The 26822-nt window shown below is 42.2% G+C and overlaps 1 protein-coding gene across 2 annotated transcripts in view; it reads left to right on the top strand.

Annotated features, from left to right (window-relative positions):
• The window catches only part of MTUS2 (microtubule associated scaffold protein 2), an 866587-nt gene that overhangs the window by 593379 nt on the left and 246386 nt on the right, over positions 1 to 26822 (top strand). For both annotated transcript variants that reach the window (XM_077298284.1, XM_077298285.1), the window contains one exon: positions 10883 to 11038. In XM_077298284.1, coding sequence (XP_077154399.1) covers positions 10883 to 11038 — 156 coding nt within the window. The remainder of the gene's footprint in view (positions 1 to 10882; positions 11039 to 26822) is intronic.

Below are 26822 nucleotides of genomic sequence, written 5' to 3'. Positions count from 1 at the left end.
GAGAAACCACAGAAAGACTTTTGAAATCTGTCACCGTCATTGCCGTGAGCACAGATTGATTTCCCAGCTGGTCTGCAACAAAATGGCGTAGTGATCGGCACATGCACATTCGTCCCTAAAACATCATTGAGCCGAGATCTCCACCTACACATGCGATGACCAAGGCGATGATGGCATCAGCCAGAAGGCAGGTCACTTGAAAATCAGTGAGCCGTCATGCAAACACCAGAGGCAGTTGGAGGGTCTTGGGGCAGGAGGAGAAGACCCAGTGCTCAGATCTGTCCCTGGGTTCCTTAATCTCAACAGAAGAAAAATTCAAATGCTGATTAAATAAGAACAAAAAAAACAGATAAGATTCCTTTTGCTGATGCTATTTTGAAGACAAAGAGTGATCACACCAAATATTGATTTGATTAAGATTTCTCTTTTGTTCATTCACATTGCATTTTGTTAATTGAGAAAAATAAACTATGAACACATATTTTTTAAGACATTCTTGTTACACAACATTTTTTTCACATCTACCTAAACATTTGTAGAGCACTGTATGCACCGCAAAAATAAAATCTCAGTAGTCTAGTTTATTTTAACGTACTCCAAAATGGGTGTTTCTGTCTTGTTATCCAAGTGACAATTATAGGGGAGTGACTTACAGGGGTTGTCCTATAAAAATTGTTAATGTCTTATCCACAAGTAGGATGATAAATGTATGATTAATGTGGTTTGACTCCAACTAAGAATGAGTTAACCTAAGTCTTCTGTGTAGATCTAACAATAGAGAGCATGTCCAACCTCCTCTCCTATAGACATGGAATAATAATCTTTATATAGCGCTAACATATTCCGCAGCGCTTTACAGTTTGCACACATTATCATCGCTGTCCCCATTGGGCTCACAATCTAAATTCCCTATCAGTATGTCTTTGGAATGTGGGAGGAAACCGGAGTACCCAGAGGAAACCCACGCAAACATGGAGAGAGCATACAAACTCCTTGCAGATGTTGTCCTTGGTGGGATTTGAACCCAGGACTCCAGCGCTGCTGTGCTAACCACTGAGTCACCATGCTGCTCATGGAATGGATCAGTGGTAACAAATACTCATTACCACTCCATTCACACACTTTGGGACTTCCCTTGTGATGTGTGAAGGGCCAAAGTAATCTATGAGGGGCCCAGTAATCATACATTTGTGATATATGTAGTCTATAGGACAACCCCTTTAGGTGCCCCATGAATAGGGATCAAGCTGTTGGGAGGTACAATCATATGTGTCCCCATGGTGTTTCAGATGTAACAACAAGCTGTTTTATTAGATGTTGTACTAGCTATTCATTTAGTTCTTTACTTTCTTTACTGAAGGGTTGCTCAGGATGTTGAGTACCAAGGGTGTGCTAACAAGTTACTCTGCTTTGGCCAATATTCACATACAGACGTAGGACAGCAGAACAACTGTTAACTGTAGGTGAAAGAAAGCCAAGCTACAACTTTAGATTCAAAGGTTCTTGAAAGTATTATTCTTGTTTACTTATAACTGCTACTTTTGTGAATGGTATACATATGTATGGTAGTACACTGATCAGCAATGTCATTAAAACTTTTGACAAGGAAGTGAATGACAGCGCTTATCTTGTACCAGACCCCATTTTTTCTTTTATCTTGTTAAAATGGCAATTTTCAAGAGGTTGGATATAAGCATTCAGATCTGAATGGCTTTGACAAGCTCTAAATTGTGATGGCTACATAACTGGGTAAGAACCTCTTCAAAACAAAAATTATTATTCCAAAGACAACCAGCAAATCAGGTTCATGGTGGCCCAACACTATCTGATGCATGTTGTGAGAAAATGCTAACCTGTCTGGACCATACCACAGAGGAGCTAATGTAGCACAAATTGATGAAGAAATTAATCCTGGCTTTGACAGAAAGTTGCTGGAACATTGAAGAACAGCAGATGGGTGTGTACAGGGCTGTGTAATCGTAGATTGGTCAAAGTTGCTATGTGAACTCTTGTCTTCTGTCGAAAATACCTACAATGGACAAGTGAACATCCAATCTGGAGCATGAGAACAGTGGGAGAAGGTGGCCTGACCTGATGAATCACGTGTCTTTTATCTGTCACAATTCCACCCCTCAGTGTTTCCGGAATGTAGTTAATGATGGCTCAGCCATCCGATCTGGTACAGTTATCAGTGAAGTTATCAGCACTTTGACAGCTCAGTTGTCCAGTCTGGTGCAAGGGCTTGCTGAGCTGACAGTGTTTTGATTAACAGCTTGGTGATCCAATCTGAGACTGGGAGGTGCTGGCTGTCTCCAGCTGTTTATTGTCCAAGGTGATTACCTGGCTACTAAGCTGGGCTGTTAGCTCCAGAACTCTGCTGGACCTAGCGCCATCTAAGTGTGTTTTTTTTTATCTATGCCTAGTGTTTTACTTGATGATGTTTCACTGTCTGACCTTGCACCTAGTGCTGACCATCCGTTTGTTTAACCCCCTTGTTCTGATCTGCTATCTTCCTGGTATTTTGTCTCCTCCCTCTGTTTATGACATATTCTCCCAGCTTTTCACCTCAGACTCCTTGACTATTCTTCTGACTCATGACTTGTTTTTAGAAGTGACTCAGCATCATAATATCCAAGAGATGGCACATGTGTTTCATATGTGATGAATGATGAATACGAGTTGGTGAATGGAGTGTGATGATCTGGGTGATGTTCTGTTGGGAAAATGTGCTTTCTGGTTTTCATGTGGCTGTTGATGTGACATGTAACACATACCTAAGCATTTCTTCAGAAGAGCTGTACACCCCATCATGGCGTTGGTATTCCCTGATGGTGGTGGCCTCTTTCAGCAAGATAATATTCCTGCCAAATTGGAGAAACTTCATCGAGAAAGTTAGCAAAAAGTTAAAGGTTTTCAGATCTGAATCTGAACAGGCATCAGCGTAGATTATGCTGGAAATACAAGCTCAATCCCTGTAGGCTGCATCTTGTTACTTACAGGATTTACATGATCTACTGCTAACGTTTTGGAGCCAGATACCAGAAGACAACTTCAGAAGTCTCATGCTTTCCATGCCTGGATGGGTCAGAGCTGTTTGAGTGGCATGAAGGGAACCAATGAAATATTTAGGTGTCTTTTAAATGTAATGGCTGTTCACTTCAGTGTGTAATAAAATGTTATTTAAGATAATATGAATAATAATAAAAATGACATAAAATACACAGTGCTTGGGATAATGTGTGCCTTGCTTCTTGCTTCTACTGTTAATATTGTTAATATTATTTTTACACAAGGCCTTGAACTTCTATCTGCTCCCATTATCCACATAATGCGACCTTTATCTCTGGCTGACTGCTGAGCTGGAATAGATAGCTGCCCTCCAGCTATGTTTTCACAGCTTAAAAAATGGTTATATGCTGGAAATAAACTGCTCGGTCTAATGTCCAGAATACCTGAAGGAAATATTGGAAAGGATGTAATAACGGAATCCAAATTTAAATGTGAGGATTATATGTAATATGTTTCTGAGCTCTCACGTCATAATTCACATTTCACTGAATGCAAGGTTAAGGCTCCAGTTCCTTAAGATAATGATTAGGAGATTATGCCCACGTTATACAGAGTACTAATATGTCATGATCCATGCAAATTTCATATTGTGTCCCTCTTAGAGACATTGTTTCTTGGGAAAAATATTCTAGTAATATGGTATGAAAGTGGCATATTACAGTAAATTCTCTAGGGTTGGCCAAAATTGGACATGTAAGTAGCTCAGGTTTAAGCTGGGGTGGAGAGTCTGAAAGATCCCCTGGTCTTCAACGCTGAACTCCCAAGGAACTATGGATTTTACTGAATTAATATCATTAACCTGTGGTCCCCAGGGTCGTCATACATTGGTTCCACAGATGGAGTAGTATCACTGTCAGGAAGGGAGCCAAAGTTCATCACCAGGAGAGATATTAGGATGCAAAAAGAGAAGCGAGCATAGCCAGTATGAAAAGTAAGGGTCAGAGCCAAGAATAGAAGTACAAGTACCAGGCAAATAATTTAAAAGGCCTGACAGGAGCAATATCCAAATATTAGGTCATGATAAAGGTCGATCAGGATCAAGATCAGAACCACAAGGAACACAGTGCAGGAAAGGGATACGGCCAAAGATGCAGGCATGGTGACCTGGGTTAAGTTCCCTTTAAATTGTCTGCTATGTGCAAAGTCAGCTCTAGCAACCAATGAGGATTGAGCATTGATGAGCCATGGAAGGGTCCAGGAGGGCTGTGGAAGAAACAAAAGGTCATTGCTGGGTGTCTAGTTGGCTAGTAAGAAGATGTAACCAGCGTCTAGGTCTGCAGTAATTTGCGAGGCATGGCCCATAGTCACACTATCTTGTATGCTTGCCTTCAGAGCTTTGGCAAGTCCTTAGCTGCCAGACCCACTGGATCTTCACCTCTCCATTGTCTGGTAACATGGCACATTGTACATAATGATGTCATATTATACTAATGTACAGCCCCTCTTAGCCACAGATGAATTTTTGGCAAAGTGCTGTGAAGCCCATGGCAGTGTTTGGCCACCAATTACTCTGGGGCATAAACAGTGGAGCACCTGACCTACAGAGATCTGTGATTGAAGACCAATGCAAAGCATAACACTTTTTTTATGAAGATTTTTATGGTTGCTGTATTGCGGCTTTATGCAACTCTGAACTTGCAAAAACCGTAATGTCACAGTGTGTATGAGGCCTAAGCATGTTTTTTGGAGAATATTATCAATTAGAGTTCCATGGAAATATCCCAATAGTAAAGCAGCTGAGTAAAATTGCATCTTTCCTAAAGTGAAAATTGAATTTATAATTTTTTACGGTTGACGAGCGAGAACAGAGAGATGTTTTAACTTATAAGTAAGCAACTTTGTTAAGTGGTGTCTCTCAGTATGCAGCATATTCAGATTTGCTGCTCGTCTGCAGATGTCACTCGTCAGTATTGACAGCAATTAAGAGGCTAATAATTAAAAAGAGTGCGGATCTCATCAGTTGTTATCAGTGAGGGGCCATTAACCTGTAAATGAACCCAAAACAGAGTGTTACATCCCCATTTCTTAATTATCTGTAATTTCTCCCAGGAGAAGGAAGGATAAGTACTCAGCAGCGTGACTAGGAGAAAAGTATAAAAACAAGCAAGTGACGTTGGTCCAGATCAGCCAGAGACTTAGGCTACTTTCACACTAGCGTCGTGCACTGCACGTCGCTATGCGTCGTTTTGTAGAAAAAACGCATCCTGCAAAAGTGCTTGCAGGATGCGTTTTTTTCTCCATTGACTTGCATTAGCGACGCAGTGCGACGCATTGCCACACGTCGCAACAGTCGTGCGATGGTTGCGTCGTGTTGCGTCGGTGCATCGCCACCAAAAAACGTTGCATGTAACGTTTTTGGTGCGTTGTTCCCGTCTTTTCCGACCGCGCATGCGCGGCCGGAACTCCGCCCCCGCCTCCCCGCACCTCACAATGGGGCAGCGGATGCGTGGAAAAACAGCATCCGCTGCCCCCGTTGTGTGGCGCTTTCACTGCTTGCGTCGGTGCGCCGCAACGTCGCATAGCGACGTACAGTGCACGACACAAGTGTGAAAGTAGCCTTATTCATCTGCAGAAAAATTAAAAAAATTATTTCCAAAATATTACGTAAGGTTCCATTTACACAGCGTTTCCCTCTGCGCTCAGTGGCCCCAACGGAGCTTACGTCCGAACCCCCCGCAAAACTGGATTCGGGAATATGCCCTGATGGGGCCATTGAATGGTGCAGATGGAGTCACCGTATACTCTGTTCATCCGAACCCCGTTTAGCCAGGGGTTCGGATGGGAGCTTCGTGAGGACCAGCAAACCTATGAGAAAATGCTGTGTGAAATGACCCTAAAAAATACAATGTTTTTATTTCTGCATGATATTGATATACCCCATATTATAATTAAGGAAGTATCAATATGGAGTGTTTTTGACACATTTCTGTTGCTAAAAGCCTCACCAAAAATGTGGTCAAATGTGCATTTTGTTGGGATTAAAGCCTGTATCAGATGTCAGGAATTTGTCTGGTACTGAAAAAAACGGTACAAGTTTCATCAGTTTTTTTTGGACGGAGTTCATCAGTGTTCAATTCATGTGTCAGTTTTTCTAATCAGTGTTTCATCAGTGATTTCCTTGTATGAAAAATATATATAAAATGACAAAGCTTCTTCTACCAATTTTAATGTTAATCACGGACAGTATACGGACTGCTCACTGATGCACATTCACTTAAATCCCCTATCAGAGGCCTCTCACCCGGTCATCCAGTCCCGCTCCTTTGCCCTGATGAGTGGCAAAATCCTCAAACTACATGTCTGCAAAATGGAGTTTCTGGTTTGTCGTTAACAATCCGTATGTCAATTCTTTTACCCATATGAAAAAAAAATAAAACAGTTTATCCTATTAACTAAACAGTGAAAAATGGACAGCACTTGGATGGCACACAAATGACATCCAAGTGCTATTTGGTTTTTCATGGCCCGATCTCATCCCATGAGACACAAATCATAGCAGGGTGTCTGATTTTTTTTTAATTTTTTTTTTGTATAAATTGGTTAAAGGCACATTGATTGTAATGGGTCCTTGATGATTTGTTTAAAAACATGGATGGCACACGTAAAGAAGCTAAGGTGTAAAATAACCTTTGCTGTGATTGAATGCTTCTCATTTGGCAACATGGAAACCATCAGCAAGGCAGTTAACTCTTGTTGGTAGATTTTAATACGTATGGTTATTTATTATTGTACTAGAATGTGTTGTTCCCATAAGACCCTGTGTCTGACTAACTCATTAACAATTAATAATCCCTGCAGCCTAGATCAATAAAATATGAATGCCACAACATTAACACATAATTATCTGTATGGCCTGATTAAAATCTACATAACTAATACCAGTTATTTACTATGTGTTACTTAGAAAACTAAGATCTATCAACAGCAGCTAGACTAGACTTTGTACAAAATAAAGCATAAGTAAACAAACCAAAATATTATAATTCTATTCTAATACTACGTCCATCATAATCATAGTTGCACCCATCACAAAATTTGCCCTTATGTCGTCTTGCAGGTATCTAGCCCAAGGTTTATACTCACCTTTCACCTGACTGCTTTGCTGGTTATACTTTAACGTTTATGGTGTTATGCACACATGATAGTAAACACGGGGATAAAGGATCTAACTAAAAAAACTTCACAAACCCCACCCCTGTACAGACTATAGTATCCAGTATCTCAGACCCTAGCATTTTCAGCACAACCTAGCTAAACCTTGAAGGTAAAACTAAAGAACACAACTCGGACCTAGCTCCCTAAAAGGCCATCAAGTGTATCACTTACCTCATAAGAAATCGAGAGAGATTGCAGAGTAAGAAAGAAGCCCCAGCAGTAAACTGATCTGACTGACCTAGACACTCAGAAGTAGGACTAGACCTCCAAGCAGCACCCACTAAAGACTATCACCAGCAGGTAAGACCAGTAGGGGAGAGGTATAAATAGTGGCACCTGCAGTGCGATAGAACAGGCTAGATAACCAAATGAAAAACACCTGATGTCAGACAAGAATGGACAAAGGCAAAAGGTAATTAGCACCTGGACAGCAACAGAACCTGCTGTGGCTCATTAGACAGAGATGCCGACAGAAGAGCACAGGACTTCCCGATTCAATCCTGCAGCATAACACATGGGTGTTTAGAGTTCCAGCTCCTTAGTTAGAGAATATCTTGTTTTAGGTCATCTCAGTTGCCTTCTTGCAGTTTGTTTGTGAGTTATTCTCCCAGCACCCTATCCTTTCTTCCATATTTGGGATCTGGGATGTTTTCATTTACTCTGTTTATTTTTTGGTTCTCTTTATTTTACCCCTGTACATCCTGTGTGAATGTGTTTAGTTTCATACCCTGGGTTCTGGTGTCTCCCTGCACGCTCTACTTTCCCTTTACAGGATTTATGTGCAGCCTCCCCTCTGTCTCCTCAGAGGGGTACAAGAAACCCCTGAATGGCCTTTTAGGGAGCCAGGTCCGAGGAAGTGTTTTTTAGTTGTGCGGTTGTGAGGTGGCCAGGGTGATTGTCATGGTGAGGTGCTGCTGTTCCGGCACACCTGGCACCCCACAAAGAAAACACAATGTCCCATTTGTTGTGTGATTTGTGTGCAATGCAAGTCACTCACTTTTAGATTGGAGTTCTCCTCAGGTTGCACGGTCCCGATTCCAGATATCATCACACACTGATTGACAGAGTCCAAGTCCGTTTTTACCAAAACAACTTTACTGAGCAAGTTCAGTTCAGTCACAGTTATCGCACAGTAATGCTCACTGATCATAGATCCTTTCATCTGTGCTGTTCCTTGCTCTCCTGGTAATTTTTGTTCCGGTAACGTACCATCCGGTACCGCAGCTTCCTGACTAGCCTGACTAGTTCCTGCCTGGGGGTCCCTGCCCATTTTCCCCTCTGAGGGTGAAATAAAGGATGGCTCTTCAAAAGCTTTTCCAGACTATAAGGTTCGGACGTTCCGGGATTTCCCACTGAACATAGTCACAGACTCTCTCATGCTGCTCCTGTTTCCTCGTACTCATGTGACTTCCAGCCCTGAGGCCCTGAACTGCTGGACTCCTCTTCTTAAACTTGTTTCTGAAACAACCTTGCTGTTCTCCATCCAACTCTTCGACTGACTAAAATCAGGAAGTGTCTCAACTATTACTACTCTGGCGGCCCCTCCTAACTTGGAAATCCCCTATTTCCTTAACCAGTTCTTATCCTAACCTTATCTAATCTCCTAATCTACGGTGCCCCCCACTGTACTAAACCCTATGCTACCCATTACTATTGCTCTTACTAAATCCTACACTTCTACTGTAATTCCCTAACTCTTTCCCTAGTCCATAAAGATGCATAACTACACATTACACATGCATTATTACATCCCAAAGCATCTTACACGTAAAACATACCCGTTTTACTAGGAAGGAATGCAGGGCATGGCTTTACCCCAACACACCCTTACACGTTAAGGGACTTTTCTAGTCTGCACAAGGACCAGTTGGGTGCAGGTGCTGCATTTTCCTTTATTTGTTCTTTTCTTTCTCCCTTATTTTGTTTGAATGAGAACACGTTCATAACAGCGAGGAGGAGACTAAAGGAGAGCCCTTACTAGTCCGATGAGGTCCTGACAGTTGATTGACACGTGTCTGTCTAATGAGTGTGTACAAAGGGAGAGATCTTTCAATAAATTAGAAAAAAGGGGGAGAAGTCATCCGGAGTTATCACTGGACTAATCACGTCTCTCTCCATAGTCCCCAGTTGTCTTTACAAAATATGCTAACTCTGAAACACAGCATCGTTTCAGAGTAAAATATACCTGGTTGCAATCCCACAGCGAGTGTTTGATTAATGCTGCCTGAGGTTTGAGCAGCATGAATCTAATTACAGGGTTTTTTTTAAAGAGTACTTGTCATTTCAGATGACTTTTCAGAATAAGCCATCGTGTGTATAGATGAGAAATGTTGCTATTTCTGGCTACTAAATGACTTGTATTCTCCAGCGTTCACCTCACCAGTTTTCTCATCAGTTGGCTCCGTCTGTGATTTTCAGTGTTTTCTGAGCTGGATGGTGGAGACTAGCTGCTATAATGACTCTCATATGACAGAAGCAGCACAGCATGGAAAGCATTATACAGCAGTATTGATCGGTGTGGCTGTAAATCCAACACTGAAGTGAAAAGCATTTTCTGAAATCTACAGCACGATCCGTCTGTGTCTGTCACTCTAACTGTACTAGGTTCTCCTCACTCTTACTCCCTCCATCCCTCTCCATAGAGTGTAATCTGATACTTCAGTGAGCTTACAGTCCATCTTACTTTCACCAAGGCAGATTTGTGCTTTTTTTAAATTTAATTAGAGTTAAGCTCAGGAGGCAGGGGAGAAGATAAGTGCCTCCTAAATGGAGAAAAATTTTCTCAGATAAGATATATTACAAACTACTACTAGTGTATGCAAAGATTGTTGAAGTGGTAATGCCCAACTTACCGTGCCTACTGCTCCCATTCCGATGCTTTTTAAGCCTTCTGCTGGTTTCTGCATTTTCTACTCCGGCAGATTGACATATTGCCCCTGAAACCAATCATTGTCTGCAACAGTGACCACTATATCACATACAGCTACTGATTGGCAGCAGTGGTCACATACATACAAATCAAGCAGGAAGTGCAAAGACTGGGGGAGGAACCCTAGAGTCCATTGGTCAGGGAACAATGTGGAAATTGATCAGGTACTATTACTTATTTTATTATTTTACAGCATATGGACTTTCTTTTTAACCCATTACTTGCCAAATTTAAATTTTTACAAGTACGGATTTTTCAGAAAAAGGGCGTCCCAATATTCAATTAAAAATGACAATGACATGATTTCCTATTTTGAAAACATTCATTTTACAAACACAACACAAAAAAATGGACCTAATTGTAAAAATTATAAAATCTTATTTGCTAGAAGCTAAAGATTAGGCGTCACAAAAAAAAAGGACATTGGTAGATAATGGGTTAGTAAAGTAACCACACAATCCCTATAAAGTATAAATTAAAGGTTGTTATTGCATATAAAACAGCCCCCGTCATATTTTTTATGATCTGGGTCGATCAGCCGCATATTAAAAAGGGTTGCAAGAAGTGCCGCTACTGAACAATTAAGGTTTGAGAATAGTATATATTTTAGGATCAATTACTATGTTTTTTAAATAGATTCCACTTTTGGTTATTATAGCTGCATTTCCCTCTTCACACTTCCCAATACATATTTTATGATTGTCTAAATTCTACTGTTTTTATTTCCAGCAGGTACAAATGAAGAGCATCCTACTCAAAATACAGCTCTGCCTTCAAAGGAGATCCCCAAGGGTATGAATAGGACAATACTGGAAGTGTGTAGCAGCACCGTCGCACCCCGCAGGAGTTTGCTTCCAGCAAAGAAAACAGCCACATCACCTGCTGGTAAGCAATTCTATTCCAGATAACATCCCTGCGATAACTCGCCATCTGCATTATCCCAACAGGAAGGAAACAATTTCTCATTAAGTTAAATGAATGTTTCTCTTCCTCTTCCTATAATGACAAAGCAGAACCATCAGCCTGTCTAATGGCAACGGAGATCTAGAATTTACTACAGAATCTGCACGGCCATAAAAATGTCTTAGAAACAGATTTTGACGTTTTATAGTTTCTGAAATTCTTAAAAATATTTTTATATATATATATATATATATATATATATATATATATATATATATATATATATATTATATATATAAATAACTAATATAATAATAAATAATTATAAATTCAGAATACTGCACAACACATCAGAATTAAAGAGGTTTGTCACCTTTGGGGACATTTTTTTCTTCTTCATTATTATGCATGTATTTTGGGCTAAAATCCTTTTTTTTTAATTGGGTTTCATTAAAAATGTTGCCTTCTGTAGCCTGTCTATTGATGGCTGTGGAATGGGTTAAATGAGAATCTGTCAGTGATCTCATCCTGACGGTCTAATGGGAGAGTTTTTAATCTTTTTATTCTCAGCTTCTCTCAGCTAATTTATGCCCATTGACCACATCATAGTGGAATGTGCAGGTGAAAAAATGAGCTTGGAAAAGCAAAACTGTGATTATTTTGTAATCAAAATTAATTTAAAAAATAATTTTTGACCCCCAAATACATTCATTTAAGTTAAAAATAAAAATTGTCCCAAAAGGTGGATAAGACAACAGATTCTAACAAAAAAAATTTATATTATTATTATTATTATTATTAATAATAATTTATTATTATTATTATAGTTCATTATTGTTGTTGTGATATTATTATACAATTATTTTAGAAATACAATATTACATTAAACACATTATTATTTATAAATTATGTAATGATAATACTAATAATAATCATTCTTGCTATTATACAAATTATTCGTATTTATTATTTTATTATAAAACTACTGCTACTAATAATGATGTAATTGATACATAATGTTTATAATAATGCATTATATATATATATATATATATATATATATATATATATATATATATATATAAATATTTTTGTGTTTTGTTGAATTGACAGAAAATGGTGCCACCATTATGTGCAATTTATTTATTGGTATACTATCTGGCTTCAATTTTTTCCACATTGCATACCCTGTCAGAATTTATACTTGGATCCTGCTCAGAATGCAAAATCATAATACAAGGTCGAACCTCCTATAGATATGAAGTTATTCACCATAATGAGTAGTTTGCACTTTTGGACAAGGAGAATAGTGGCTTTGCTTTAGGAACAGTGTGAGAAAGTCGAAGGTCAGACGCGACCATAATCATTTTTCCGTCAAAAAGAGATGGCCTTGATAAAGTCTGTGGGGCCCTACGGTATTTCTGTACTTCGCTCACTTCATATTGAGGTATACAAAGATTATGTGTTGGATTATGCATTAATCTGCCACCCTCCCGAAAAAAAAACAACAGCCTTGTTCATTTGGATGCCCAATTACAAAGGATTTCTCATCTTGAAGCATTGCCTTAAGGAAGAATGTATGCTTTCACTATACAAACGGTCTATAAAACAGAGCAGCAGGGATTCTATGCCTCCATACTACTCCACCGTTTGCAGGAAACCATATGATATTAGCCAATTGCTAAGCCTTTAACTTTAGTATTCCTTGACAGGTTGGTGGCTCAGGGGCAAAAAAATATGGATTATTTTTTGCGCATAAATGAATGTAATTTTTACAATTTGGTGTTAGAAAAAATTTTGATTTGTTTGACTTCTATGTTCTTTATTTACTAAAGCACATGGCAAACTGCAGAGCGAGTTATCAGTAAATCCTTTAGTCTACTCATTTTACAGCAGAGTCTGTAAGGCTATGTCCCCACAATCAGGAAGAGCAACGTTTTGGATGCACCGTATTTTCATTGTGTCCAAAACCCTGCATTCTAATCGCCACACTTGTTTGTCAGTACATCTGGATTCACCGCAGGCTCGGACTGGCCCACAGGGTAACAGAGGAATCCCCCGGTGGGCCCCTGTGCAGATCTGGGCCCCAACCCCACTGTATGGGCAGTACTTGGCATAATTCACTTGATTCACTCTGCACAGAAAAAAACAGCATCTCATCATTCATTAACCAAACTACTCAGTTTATTATTATATAGAGATATAGGTAAATTTGTGAACCAGGGTAGTGTAATATTTGTATGCAAGTGAAAAGTGGGCCCCCCAAAGTCAGTTACTGGTGGGCCCTTAGCACCCCAGTCCGACACTGATTGACCGCATGTAATGACATTCAATTGGTCAAAATCCACAGCAGAGACTAGCGTCTATGGTACAAAACTTGACATGCTGCAGCTCGTAAACCCGCAATATGCCTACTTATACAAAGAAAGCTGTCAGTCACTGATAGTACCACCCACTGGACTGAAAGCCCCAGAAAGAGCAGCACATGAGGCATGAGATTTCTATAACTCCCATCCACTGTGCTTCTGGAACGCCCGCCCGTGCCGTGGGGTACCCGGTACCGGCTCCGGTACTTAAAGGGATGTGTCACGGCGGTTGTGACCCGGTCTGTGGCACCCATGTAAAAGGGAAAGTCTTTAAAGGGGTTTTATGAATAAAGTTTGTTTGACGCCACCTGTGGTATTCGGTCAGGGGTGACCAACGCTGCTTAAAGGGGTCTGCTGGGGTGATGTTATGGCAGCTAAGATGGTATAACTTCCCACAGGTGAAGCTGGGTCCCCAGGGCTCCCGATGTGTATGTCAAGAATGGTGAGGTGCCAGAATAAACAGAGGACACAGGTTTGCAATCTCTTTACCTGGTTTACTGAAGACTTAAGGCAGCCACACTCCAGGGCACCAGATCATGGGTACAGGCAGGGTCCGGCCGGCTTGGAAGCGAGTTCAGAGTCCCCGTTACCAAGTGGAGTTAGAAGCCTTCCTACTAGCGCTGTGGTGTAGTCCCTTACTACCTATGGCTTCTGTCAAGGTCCTCACAGTTCTCTCTGTCCTCCTTAAAGGTTCGACACTAACCCGTATGACAGGTGGCTCGAGCCTTTTTACAGGGTCTCTATCACGACCCGGGCTTTATACGCCACTGTGTCTCCAGGTGTTAGGGCAGACAGGTGACATGTAGTCCAGTTGTCCTGCCATTTTCTGTTGTGTGTCTTGGAGTCCCTCACAACCTTGATATTCCAGCTACAGGTGTCTGCACTCTGCAAGGAGGTAGCTCAGTCGCAGCGATTCTCCCCAGTTCTCACTCTCCTTAGCTTCACTTCTCCTACACGGTCACTACAATCCGTTCATCTTTCTCTTTCTCTAGGAGCTGCAACACCCTCGTGGCTGCACGGCCCCTCTGCTTCCTTCTCCTCTGTGTCTCTGACAGGAACTTTCTCTCAGACTGGCTGACTTTCCCTCCAGACCAGAATATATATAGGGGAGCCACCCATAAACTGGATCAGAGCTCCCCCTTCTGGCCTGCAGTGTGAACATATTGTATGCTTGTGTGTACCAGATAAAGAAGATCCTCCCTAGCTTCCAAGCGTGACATCACTCTCCACGTGAGGAACGCAATGCCACTGTGACAACCAGGAACCTGGGGTGTCACACTTCTAAAGTAGAACGCAGCATTTTGGATGCGGCACAAATGCGCTGCATCCAAAATGCTGCTATCCCTGCAGCCTAATTTTAATCTGTCCTACCCTTGAGCCACCTAAACTTTCAATTATTTATAAATTATTGTAGGAGATGATTCAAGGGAAGATAGATAAGCGTTACAGATTAAAACAGTCGTATGAGCTAACTGTCAGACTTGACTGTTACATTATTCACAGACTGCTATGTACAGTGATAAATACAGGATGTTGAAGCTAAATAGTTTAGCTATCATGTGTATACCACTACAAAGATGATCCAGAAAATCGCAGCGCTTGGTTTCACAAATTCTTACCCTGCTTAAAAGTATTTCACCATCTTATTAAACAGTGAAGCTGCTGGAGCTTTCCTACCTGGATTGTTTCAATTGTTCAGTGATGGCCACTTGCCAGTGTTAGTTCTTACTGCCTGATTTGGAGTTGTAGGTGGAGCTCGTGGTTGAAGTTAGCATTTGAAGTTTTGTTCAGGAGATTGTTGCTTGGATTTTTGTTGGTGTGCACATCCTCATCCTTTTTGGTTTATCCTTCCTTTAACTCCCTTGTGCCCAACTCTATTGTTTGGTGAGTGTATTTAGTGTGATTGTTATTCTCATTTATCCCTGTCCATCTTCCCTTGTTTGTCTGTTATCCTATACACTTCGACTTCCCACCTCCCTGGATAGGGGAGCCGACAGATAAGGGTTGATGGAGTAATCCAGGGGAAAGAGATATACTAGGGCGCCCCTAATTCTAAGGACCTGGTTAGTGCCCACCGTCCCAAAGTACTGCATGACATTAACTGTTGTGAAATTGGATTCTGGGCTCCCCCGGTGGCCACTGGTGGAATTGAACTTGTGTGCATCATCCTCTCTGTTCACCTGTTCCCATCAGGATGTGGGAGTCTCTATATAACCTTGCTCCTCTGTCAGTTTCATGCCGGTCAACAATGTAATCAGAAGCCTTTCTTTGCATGTTCCTGCTACTAGACAACTCCCAGCTAAGTTGGACTTTCGTCCTAGTTTGTTTTTGCATTTTGTTCCAGTTCACAGCTGCTGTTTCGTTTCTGTGTCTGGAAAGCTCTTGTGATCTGAAATTGCCACTCTGGTGTTATGAGTTAATACTAGAGTCTTAAAGTAATTTCTGGATGGTGTTTTGATAGGGTTTTCAGCTGACCATGAAAGTGCCCTTTCTGTCTTCCTGCTATCTAGTAAGCGGACCTCGATTTTGCTAAACCTATTTTCATACTACGTTTGTCATTTCATCTAAAATCACCGCCAATATATGTGGGGGCCTCTGTCTGCCTTTTGGGGAAATTTCTCTAGAGGTGAGCCAGGACTGTATTTTCCTCTGCTAGGATTAGTTAGTCCGCCGGCTGGCGCTGGGCGTCTAGGGATAAAACGTAGGCACGCTACCCGGCCACTGTTAATTGTGCGGCAGGTTTAGTTCATGGTCAGTTTAGATTCCATCTTCCAAGAGCTAGTTCTTATATATGCTGGGCTATGTTCTCTCGCCATTGAGAATCATGACAGTTTGACCGGCCCAAAAGGGTTAAATTATTGGCTGAGAAAGGAGAGAAAAAAGAAGTCTGCTGAAAATTTTTTTTTTTTTTTTTCTCTACTTCTGAGTGTGCTCATAATTGAATCACTTGCTAGTCTGCCTATACTGCAGCCTTCCTCTCTTTCTCTCCTTCTAATCCTTGAATGGCTCTGTGTTCACCTGTTTGAAATGGATCTTCAGAGTGTAGCTACAGGTTTGAATAATCTCGCCACGAAGGTACAAAATTTGCAAGATTTTGTTGTTCATGCACCTATGTCTGAACCTAGAATTCCTTTGCCTGAATTTTTTTCAGGGAATAGATCTTGCTTTCAAAATTTTAAAAATAATTGCAAATTGTTTTTGTCCCTGAAGTCTCGCTCTGCCGGAGATCCTGCACAGCAGGTCAGGATTGTAATTTCCTTGCTCCGGGGCGACCCTCAAGATTGGGCTTTTGCATTGACACCAGGGGATCCTGCGTTGCTCAATGTGGATGCGTTTTTTCTGGCCTTGGGGTTGCTTTATGAGGAACCTCATTTAGAGCTTCAGGCGGAAAAAGCTTTGATGTCCCTATCTCAGGGGCAAGATGAAGCTGAAATATACTGCCAAAAATTCCGTAAATGGTCTGTGCTTACTCAGTGGAATGAGTGCGCCCTGGCGGCGATTTTCAGAGAAGGTCTCTCTGATGCCATTAAGGATGTTATGGTGGGGTTCCCTGTGCCTGCGGGTCTGAATGAGTCCATGACAATGGCTATTCAGATCGATAGGCGTCTGCGGGAGCGCAAACCTGTGCACCATTTGGCGGTGTCTACTGAGAAGACGCCAGAAAATATGCAATGTGATAGAATTCTGTCCAGAAGCGAGCGGCAGAATTTTAGACGAAAAAATGGGTTGTGCTTCTATTGTGGTGATTCAACTCATGTTATATCAGCATGCTCTAAGCGTACTAAGAAGCTTGACAAGTCTGTTTCAATTAGCACTTTACAGTCTAAGTTTATTCTATCTGTGACCCTGATTTGTTCTTTATCATCTATTACCGCGGACGCCTATGTCGACTCTGGCGCCGCTTTGAGTCTTATGGATTGGTCCTTTGCCAAACGCTGTGGGTATGATTTGGAGCCTTTGGAAGCTCCTATACCTCTGAAGGGGATTGACTCCACCCCATTGGCTAGTAATAAACCACAATACTGGACACAAGTAACTATGCGTATTAATCCGGATCACCAGGAGATTATTCGCTTTCTGGTGCTGTATAATCTACATGATGTTTTGGTGCTAGGATTGCCTTGGCTGCAATCTCATAACCCAGTCCTCGACTGGAAAGCTATGTCTGTGTTAAGCTGGGGATGTAAAGGGACTCATGGGGACGTACCTTTGGTTTCCATTTCATCATCTATTCCCTCTGAGATTCCTGAATTCTTGTCTGACTATCGTGACGTTTTTGAAGAACCCAAGCTTGGTTCACTACCTCCGCACCGGGAGTGCGATTGTGCCATAGATTTGATCCCGGGTAGTAAATACCCTAAGGGTCGTTTATTTAATCTGTCTGTGCCTGAACACGCTGCTATGCGAGAATATATAAAGGAGTCCTTGGAAAAGGGACATATTCGTCCTTCGTCATCTCCCTTAGGAGCCGGTTTTTTCTTTGTGTCTAAGAAAGATGGCTCTTTGAGGCCGTGTATTGATTATCGGCTTTTGAATAAAATCACGGTTAAATATCAATATCCGTTACCACTGCTGACTGATTTGTTTGCTCGTATAAAGGGGGCCAAGTGGTTCTCTAAGATTGATCTCCGTGGGGCGTATAATTTGGTGCGAATCAAGCAGGGGGATGAGTGGAAAACCGCATTTAATACGCCCGAGGGCCACTTTGAGTATTTGGTGATGCCTTTTGGTCTTTCAAATGCCCCTTCAGTCTTCCAGTCCTTTATGCATGACATTTTCCGCGATTATTTGGATAAATTTATGATTGTGTATCTGGATGATATTCTGATTTTTTCGGATGACTGGGACTCTCATGTCCAGCAGGTCAGGAGGGTTTTTCAGGTTTTGCGGTCTAATTCCTTGTGTGTGAAGGGTTCTAAGTGCGTTTTTGGGGTTCAAAAGATTTCCTTCTTGGGATACATTTTTTCCCCCTCTTCCATCGAGATGGATCCTGTCAAGGTTCAGGCTATTTGTGATTGGACGCAACCCTCTTCTCTTAAGAGTCTTCAGAAATTTTTGGGCTTTGCTAACTTTTATCGTCGATTTATTGCTGGTTTTTCTGATGTTGTTAAACCATTGAGTGATTTGACTAAGAAGGGTGCTGATGTTGCTGATTGGTCCCCTGATGCTGTGGAGGCCTTTCGGGAGCTTAAGCGCCGCTTTTCTTCCGCCCCTGTGTTGCGTCAGCCTGATGTTGCTCTTCCTTTTCAGGTTGAGGTCGACGCTTCTGAAATCGGAGCTGGGGCGGTGTTGTCGCAGAGAAGTTCCGACTGCCCCGTGATGAGACCTTGTGCTTTTTTTTCCCGTAAATTTTCGCCCGCCGAGCGGAATTATGATATTGGGAATCGGGAGCTTTTGGCCATGAAGTGGGCTTTTGAGGAGTGGCGTCACTGGCTTGAGGGGGCCAGACATCAGGTGGTGGTATTGACTGACCACAAAAATTTAATTTACCTTGAGTCTGCCAGGCGCCTGAATCCTAGACAGGCGCGCTGGTCGTTGTTTTTCTCTCGGTTTAATTTTGTGGTGTCATACCTACCGGGTTCTAAGAGTGTTAAGGCGGATGCCCTTTCTAGGAGTTTTGAGCCTGACTCCCCTGGTAATTCTGAGCCCACAGGTATCCTTAAGGATGGAGTGATATTGTCTGCCGTTTCTCCAGACCTGCGGCGGGCCTTGCAGGAGTTTCAGGCGGATAGACCGGATCGTTGCCCACCTGGTAGACTGTTTGTTCCTGATGATTGGACCAGTAGAGTCATCTCTGAGGTTCATTCTTCTGCGTTGGCAGGTCATCCTGGAATCTTTGGTACCAGGGATTTGGTGGCAAGGTCCTTCTGGTGGCCTTCCCTGTCACGAGATGTGCGAGGCTTTGTGCAGTCTTGTGATGTTTGTGCTCGGGCCAAGCCTTGTTGTTCTCGGGCTAGTGGATTGTTGTTGCCCTTGCCTATTCCGAAGAGGCCTTGGACGCACATCTCGATGGATTTTATTTCGGATCTGCCTGTTTCTCAGAAGATGTCTGTCATCTGGGTGGTGTGTGACCGTTTCTCTAAGATGGTCCATTTGGTTCCCTTGCCTAAGTTGCCTTCTTCTTCCGAGTTGGTTCCTCTGTTTTTTCAAAATGTTGTTCGTTTGCATGGTATTCCGGAGAATATCGTTTCTGACAGAGGGACCCAATTCGTGTCTAGATTTTGGCGGGCATTCTGTGCTAGGATGGGCATAGATTTGTCTTTTTCGTCTGCTTTCCATCCTCAGACTAATGGCCAGACCGAGCGGACTAATCAGACCTTGGAGACATATTTGAGGTGTTTTGTGTCTGCGGATCAGGATGATTGGGTTGCTTTTTTGCCATTGGCGGAGTTCGCCCTCAATAATCGGGCCAGCTCTGCCACCTTGGTGTCCCCGTTTTTCTGTAATTCGGGGTTTCATCCTCGATTTTCCTCCGGTCAGGTGGAATCTTCGGATTGTCCTGGAGTGGATGCTGTGGTGGAGAGGTTGCATCAGATTTGGGGGCAGGTAGTGGACAATTTGAAGTTGTCCCAGGAGGAGACTCAGCTTTTTGCCAACCGCCGTCGTCGTGTTGGTCCTCGGCTTTGTGTTGGGGACTTGGTGTGGTTGTCTTCTCGTTTTGTCCCTATGAGGGTTTCTTCTCCTAAGTTTAAGCCTCGGTTCATCGGCCCGTACAAGATATTGGAGATTCTTAACCCTGTGTCCTTCCGTTTGGACCTCCCTGCATCTTTTTCTATTCATAATGTTTTTCATCGGTCATTATTGCGCAGGTATGAGGTACCGGTTGTGCCTTCCGTTGAGCCTCCTGCTCCGGTGTTGGTTGAGGGTGAGTTGGAGTACGTTGTGGAAAAGATCTTAGACTCCCGTGTTTCCAGACGGAAACTCCAGTATCTGGTCAAATGGAAGGGATACGGTCAGGAGGATAATTCTTGGGTGACTGCCTCTGATGTTCATGCCTCCGATCTTGTCCGTGCCTTTCATAGGGCTCATCCTGATCGCCCTGGTGGTTCTGGTGAGGGTTCGGTGCCCCCTCCTTGAGGGGGGGGTACTGTTGTGAAATTGGATTCTGGGCTCCCCCGGTGGCCACTGGTGGAATTGAACTTGTGTGCATCATCCTCTCTGTTCACCTGTTCCCATCAGGATGTGGGAGTCTCTATATAACCTTGCTCCTCTGTCAGTTTCATGCCGGTCAACAATGTAATCAGAAGCCTTTCTTTGCATGTTCCTGCTACTAGACAACTCCCAGCTAAGTTGGACTTTCGTCCTAGTTTGTTTTTGCATTTTGTTCCAGTTCACAGCTGCTGTTTCGTTTCTGTGTCTGGAAAGCTCTTGTGATCTGAAATTGCCACTCTGGTGTTATGAGTTAATACTAGAGTCTTAAAGTAATTTCTGGATGGTGTTTTGATAGGGTTTTCAGCTGATCATGAAAGTGCCCTTTCTGTCTTCCTGCTATCTAGTAAGCGGACCTCGATTTTGCTAAACCTATTTTCATACTACGTTTGTCATTTCATCTAAAATCACCGCCAATATATGTGGGGGCCTCTGTCTGCCTTTTGGGGAAATTTCTCTAGAGGTGAGCCAGGACTGTATTTTCCTCTGCTAGGATTAGTTAGTCCTCCGGCTGGCGCTGGGCGTCTAGGGATAAAACGTAGGCACGCTACCCGGCCACTGTTAATTGTGCGGCAGGTTTAGTTCATGGTCAGTTTAGATTCCATCTTCCAAGAGCTAGTTCTTATATATGCTGGGCTATGTTCTCTCGCCATTGAGAATCATGACAATTAACATTTCTAATGAATTGAGATGGGCAGACCCCTGGATGTTCGGGTCTGGTGGGTTTGTCTGAAAGTTAAAAAAAAGTTCAGGTTCAGGTACCAGTGTAAGAACAATAACGTATGAGCACTTTGACACACTCAGTGCAGGAATGAATGTGTCACATGGATTTATGTCTTTCTGCATCAACTAAGGAGTTTGCTTCTCAGACCTTATAGGATCATCACGACACAGAACCAGACCTCAATCAGAGGACAATAAAACTTTCACACTCCTAATCTATGAACTATTCCAATATTTATGGCCACCACTGTTTATCTCTCTTCCATAATGATAGTTCTGCTTCACGTCACTTGTCTTATCTATTGAATTATTTCTGTGCCCTGTTGTGTATAAATATGTGACTCTTCAGATTTTGCATTAGTCTATGCCTGATGAAGAGACCTGAGTAGTCTTGAAAGCTTGAAATTTGCTACCATCTTTTCAGTTAGTCATTAAAAGGTATCAACCACTGAGGACTCTCAACTCTAAATATTTTCCTGTCCACTGGCTAACACGGTGCAAAGATATATATTTTTCCTGTATAAATTTTATTTGAGACTGTTTCCTTGCAGGACTGGGGTTAGTCAGAGCCAATATAAAAGCAAAGGCACAGAATGCAGCAGCCATTTAATTTTGTTAAAGGCTATATAGAGCACATCAGAAAACACAGTTCAGCATTGGAGAGGAGCAAAAGTGCTTAAATATTGGACTACTACACCAGATATACTGTTGTGTACAACTGCAACACTGAGGAGAGAACATGGGAGTAGTAGTCTATGAATAATACATAGATGCCTTTGATGCGAGGAAAGATAGATAGGAGAGGTGCCAACAGCAGCAGTCTAACTGTGATTGATCAGTGATAAACTCAAGGAGGGCTTGGACCCTGCTGCTTGTGAATTGCACATCCTTAAAGCACTAGAAAGAAGGAAGCTAGTTCAAAGCCATCAGCACAATTTTCTCTGCTGAAGAAAAAAAGAGATCAGTGCTAGTCAGAGAAAGTGTAAATGCTAGCTTGTGACCAAAAACTGAGTGGCTTTTGGAAGTTTTTGCATTTCTTGTGCAATCCCTTTGTATGTAAAGAAGGAAAGGGATGAAACTTTTTTTTATTTTATTTAAAGACAAAATAACATTTCCAACAATTCTATGACCCAATTTATATGAGGGTAGCTTGAGACGGACATATTTTGACGAAAGCCAAACCTTATCCCCAGGGCAAAAGAGCGGCAGGTCCAGACATCTCTTGTCCACATGTCTCTTCATTCATTGGGAAGATTTCCTTGAAGAGGTGTTGATGTCCTCCCAGATCTTAGAAAAGTCCTTTAGGAGAGGTTCTGCTGCAGGAATGTTGGTGATAGCAGACACAGTAAATAAAATATTGGGGTGTGAGAGGCAGAGACAGGGCCTTAGTCATGGCTGAGATGCTATACTTTATCATGCCTTGGTCCCCCGTCACATGAATATAGTGTCCCTACTGCAGCATACCTTCCACTTCACCTTCTGCATTCTGCACCATCAGGGTCCCATCGGGCTGCCTGAAGATCCATTGCTGCCGTTGTTCCACATACAGACACAGAGTCTGTTTCAAACTTCAAATGCAAAACTTTACTTTCATAATTTCGCAGCACATCCATTTTCATTGCAGCATCAACATCAGATTTCTCATCATGCATTTCTTCCTCTTTCCCTGTACTCTCCTCCCTGTCACATAGCACGTGCCCGGAATGAACTGTATCATACGGTTCCTCAGCATCCTCCCTGCATTTGGGGATTCCCTCAGCCGTTTCGCACTGGATCTTAGGGCATCAGCCCATACGATGATCAGCCACATGGTGAGCAACCTGCCCTTCGTTACTGCTGTGACTTTTCCTGCAGCTCCAATTCACACTAAACGCTGTCACTGCTGCTGTTCTGCTTTTGGTCTGGTCTGCTGCTTGTGTGGTCTGCTGCTGGCCCTGGATGGCTGGGATTCTCCCTTAATGTTGCGTGGACACTGTGTTGTCCTGGGCATTTAGCCCGTCTGGACTGTCAGGGCACTCAGGCCCTCCTGAGCTGTTCAGCTCTCAGGCTACACTAAACTGAACAACAGGAAGCTCTCTGTCTTATCCCACAGTGGCTCCTCCTACATTAACTATTTACTATATAGTACTCCCATCCCATAATACGTACACTATAATGCCCCATCTAGTGACAAAACTGAAGTACTACACTTTCCCTAGAAATACTGCATAAACAACAGAGCAAACATATAAAAACAATTATACATTCAAGGCATATATAAATAGCAGACTACATATATACGACTATACACAAGGAAGGCTTTACAATTAGGGAGTGTTAACATAAGAAAGGGGAGTGGAGTATTACATGGTCGCGGTGCACCCTTACATGTGCACCATACCATATACATATGTAGCAACAGCTATGGACATGGACAGTTCATTTTTTTCATGACCCACTGGGTGTATGTTTTCAGTGGCAGCAATGCACCACCACAACCAGGACAGGCGAGGAAGCCTCCACAGTTGGGCACTTTGTCTGATTCCACTATATTCTACCTCCTCCAATCCCTCCTTTGCATCTTCCTCAGTGGACATGATCCCACTGCCATACAGCATACGTGTTGCTGCTCTGCATCAAGCAGAAAATCTTATAATAGCTCCCAAGTCCTGGTCAACTGAATCTAGACATTATTTTGAAAAAAACGCTCACGAGGATGCAGCAGGGAGTAGGGCTGTGTGTTGATGACCTTTTAAATTCATTGTTACATGCAGCAGGATAAGGAGGTGGAGGGGTAGCAGCAGTAGTTGGATGTGTAGATTGACACTGAGCTATCCTAGATGACAGAGTGAAAAAGAAGATCACAAAAACTTTCCTGGCCAAGAGGACCAACCATTGTGAGCCAATGTGGTCTTTGTTCATACTGGCGAGCATGACAAGCCTTATGCTGGATTGTCTGTGGGATGACTGGCCTATCATTAACATTAGGACATTTTTTCCAGCTTAAAAAAGGAGTCAAAATTGATGCATTACCAGAAGAAGCTTTATTCCCTTCTTAGCAAAACTTTCACCAAGCAAATGCCTGCCAACTGCATATCTGACCTGGAGACCTGCTCTGCTTCACACGGAAATAAGACTTCCCTGCCTGTGCCAGCACTAGGGCTAGAACAAGTAACAGAGGTAGCAGCAGCATTTGCAGTATACAGTATATGACATATGTTATAGATATTTATTTGCCACTGCACCAACCTGATGCACTTCAACAAATACTCACCATCTGAACTGCTAGGTTGATACCTGAACTCTGTCCTTTCTCCAGCAGATGCCATGATCCCATAGACTTCTGGGTCATAAGATTGGACTAGTGGCAAGAACCGGCCCAGTTTTTAAGGCATACTGTCATGTCCAGCTTGCGATGTACTGTCAGAAGGAGTATTCAATGAGGCAAGTGGCTTTACCACATTCACACTCACCAGATTGTTCTCCACAAGCAAGCAAAACTTTAAATTTGTCGAAATGAGTCTGCGAATTGAGATACTGATTTGGCTTTTATCCTGAGTCATATTGCATGACTCATTAAAGGGCTGATTGTGTCTTGTAGGATCGCTACTTCCAACAGGTGGCGCTATAGAGTTAAGTCCTCTTTTTCTCAGAAGAGGCAATTTGCATATTTAATTTCCCAGAGGAGCATTGCAAGGCAAATAAGCCTCCTTACCTTGACAAACCAGCTGGTATGTTACTCTTTATAAGGAGAAACCTTACCCCTTAGACCCCAGTCCAGAGCCTCTCACCTAGCCAAATCAGTTCTCATGCTTCGCACTGACGAGGGCCAACAGCCCGAAACACCGTGTTTGCGAATTGAGATACTGATTTGGCTTTTATCCTAAGTCATATTGCACGACTCGTTAAAGGGTTGATTGTGACTTGTAGGATCGCTACTACCAACAGGTGGCGCTATAGAGTTAAGTCCTCTTTTTCTCAGAAGAGGCAATTTGCATATCGAAATGAGTCAGGCATGAGTCAGTGCCCATTTTCATTCACCTATGGTTGATGTCACTTATACGATCGGCCACAGCATCTGCCTGACTGTCCATCATGTTCTACATTGTCCTGCTGCCACCAATCCTGATGCCTTCCATACAGCTTGACATCATCTGCTTGTCAGTCATGTTGCATCTATACTGTGCTGAAGCTGCCGGGTCTTACCAGTGTTACCCACACACAGCTGGACATCTCCTTGCCTGCTCCATCCTATTCTATGTAGAACAATTTATGCCACTTCCGATGCAGTCACACATCATCTTGCTGTCCACTGTGTTTTATAGCTATACTGTACTGCTGCTGAAGATGCCAGCCCCTACACTGCCAGACATTCCCTTAGTTGCCCCATCATTTTCTGCATTATATGTTTGCTGCTGCCACATCCTCTGCCAATGCCGATTGATGCCCACACACATCTACTGTTTCTCCATTGTTTCCTGGGAACCCTACCCTGTTCAGTGTAGAATGTAGATGAACCTGAAACTGCTCCTGCAAAAGGGATAATTTTTACATGACTTTTTTAATAAGTCATTGCTTTTCACTTTTAAAAGTGCAACTCTATTACTACTCCCAACTAAAAAGGGATAATGTTTGGATGATTTGGCATAAAGCCATTGCTTCTTTTCTTTCAAGGCACAACATATCACTGATCCAAAAAGTGGGATAATTTTTGGAAGGCTGAATAAAAAGTCATTGTTTCTTCATTTAACAAATAGCTAAATTTTGCTACTCACCAGGGACAATATTTGGACCACCGCTTGTCAAAAAGATATATGACTTCCAGCCTGTCTTCCTCCTTTGTATAATCACAAGCAAGATAGGCATCTAACACCAAAAAAGAATAATTTTTGGAACATTTTTACAATCTAAAAAGCCAAAAAAGTTTGTGAGTGTAGTGCATTGTTAAACAGAAAATCATACTGATAATCAGAATGTTGAGGTCACTTTGACATGTCTATGGCTATGTTTTCATTAAAGAACTCCAAGGGGATTAATAAAATCCTAGGAGACCTCATACTGTTTCACATTTTTCTGGGCAATTAAAGGCTTAGCAATACTTGTGATTCGCTGGCAACTGATTTGATTCAAACCAAGTTTTTTGGGAAAATTTAATTGACGCTGGCAAATTTAAATTTCATAAGGTTTGATCATGTCTAGTTAGCACTTTATAAGCAGAAATATTGTTTAATAACTACATGTTTTATAGGGAGTCTGTCAGCACAAGACTGTTCAAACCAAGCACAAGGCCCTTTTTGTACCCATGGAGTGGCTGAGCAGTTCAGTGCACCTTCCTATCTACTTGTTTGCCTTCCTTTGGCTCTTGTAAAGTCAGAGCTGTCAATCAAGGAAGGAAGATAGATGCAAAGCGAGTGGCAAAGTGAGCTGAACTAAAACAAATATGCCAAAGATGCACCGAGTACTTGTGTCTAGTTTGAACAGTCATTTTTCATTTCTTCTACATTGATGCGCCAAGATTTACAAATCTCTGCAAATGTCTTGGTTAATAA

Source organism: Ranitomeya variabilis, chromosome 3, assembly GCF_051348905.1.
Source record: "Ranitomeya variabilis isolate aRanVar5 chromosome 3, aRanVar5.hap1, whole genome shotgun sequence".
NCBI classification, from domain to species: Eukaryota; Metazoa; Chordata; class Amphibia; order Anura; family Dendrobatidae; genus Ranitomeya; species Ranitomeya variabilis.
Note: the sequence above shows the minus strand (reverse complement) of the source record. Positions and strands in the feature narration are given on the sequence as shown.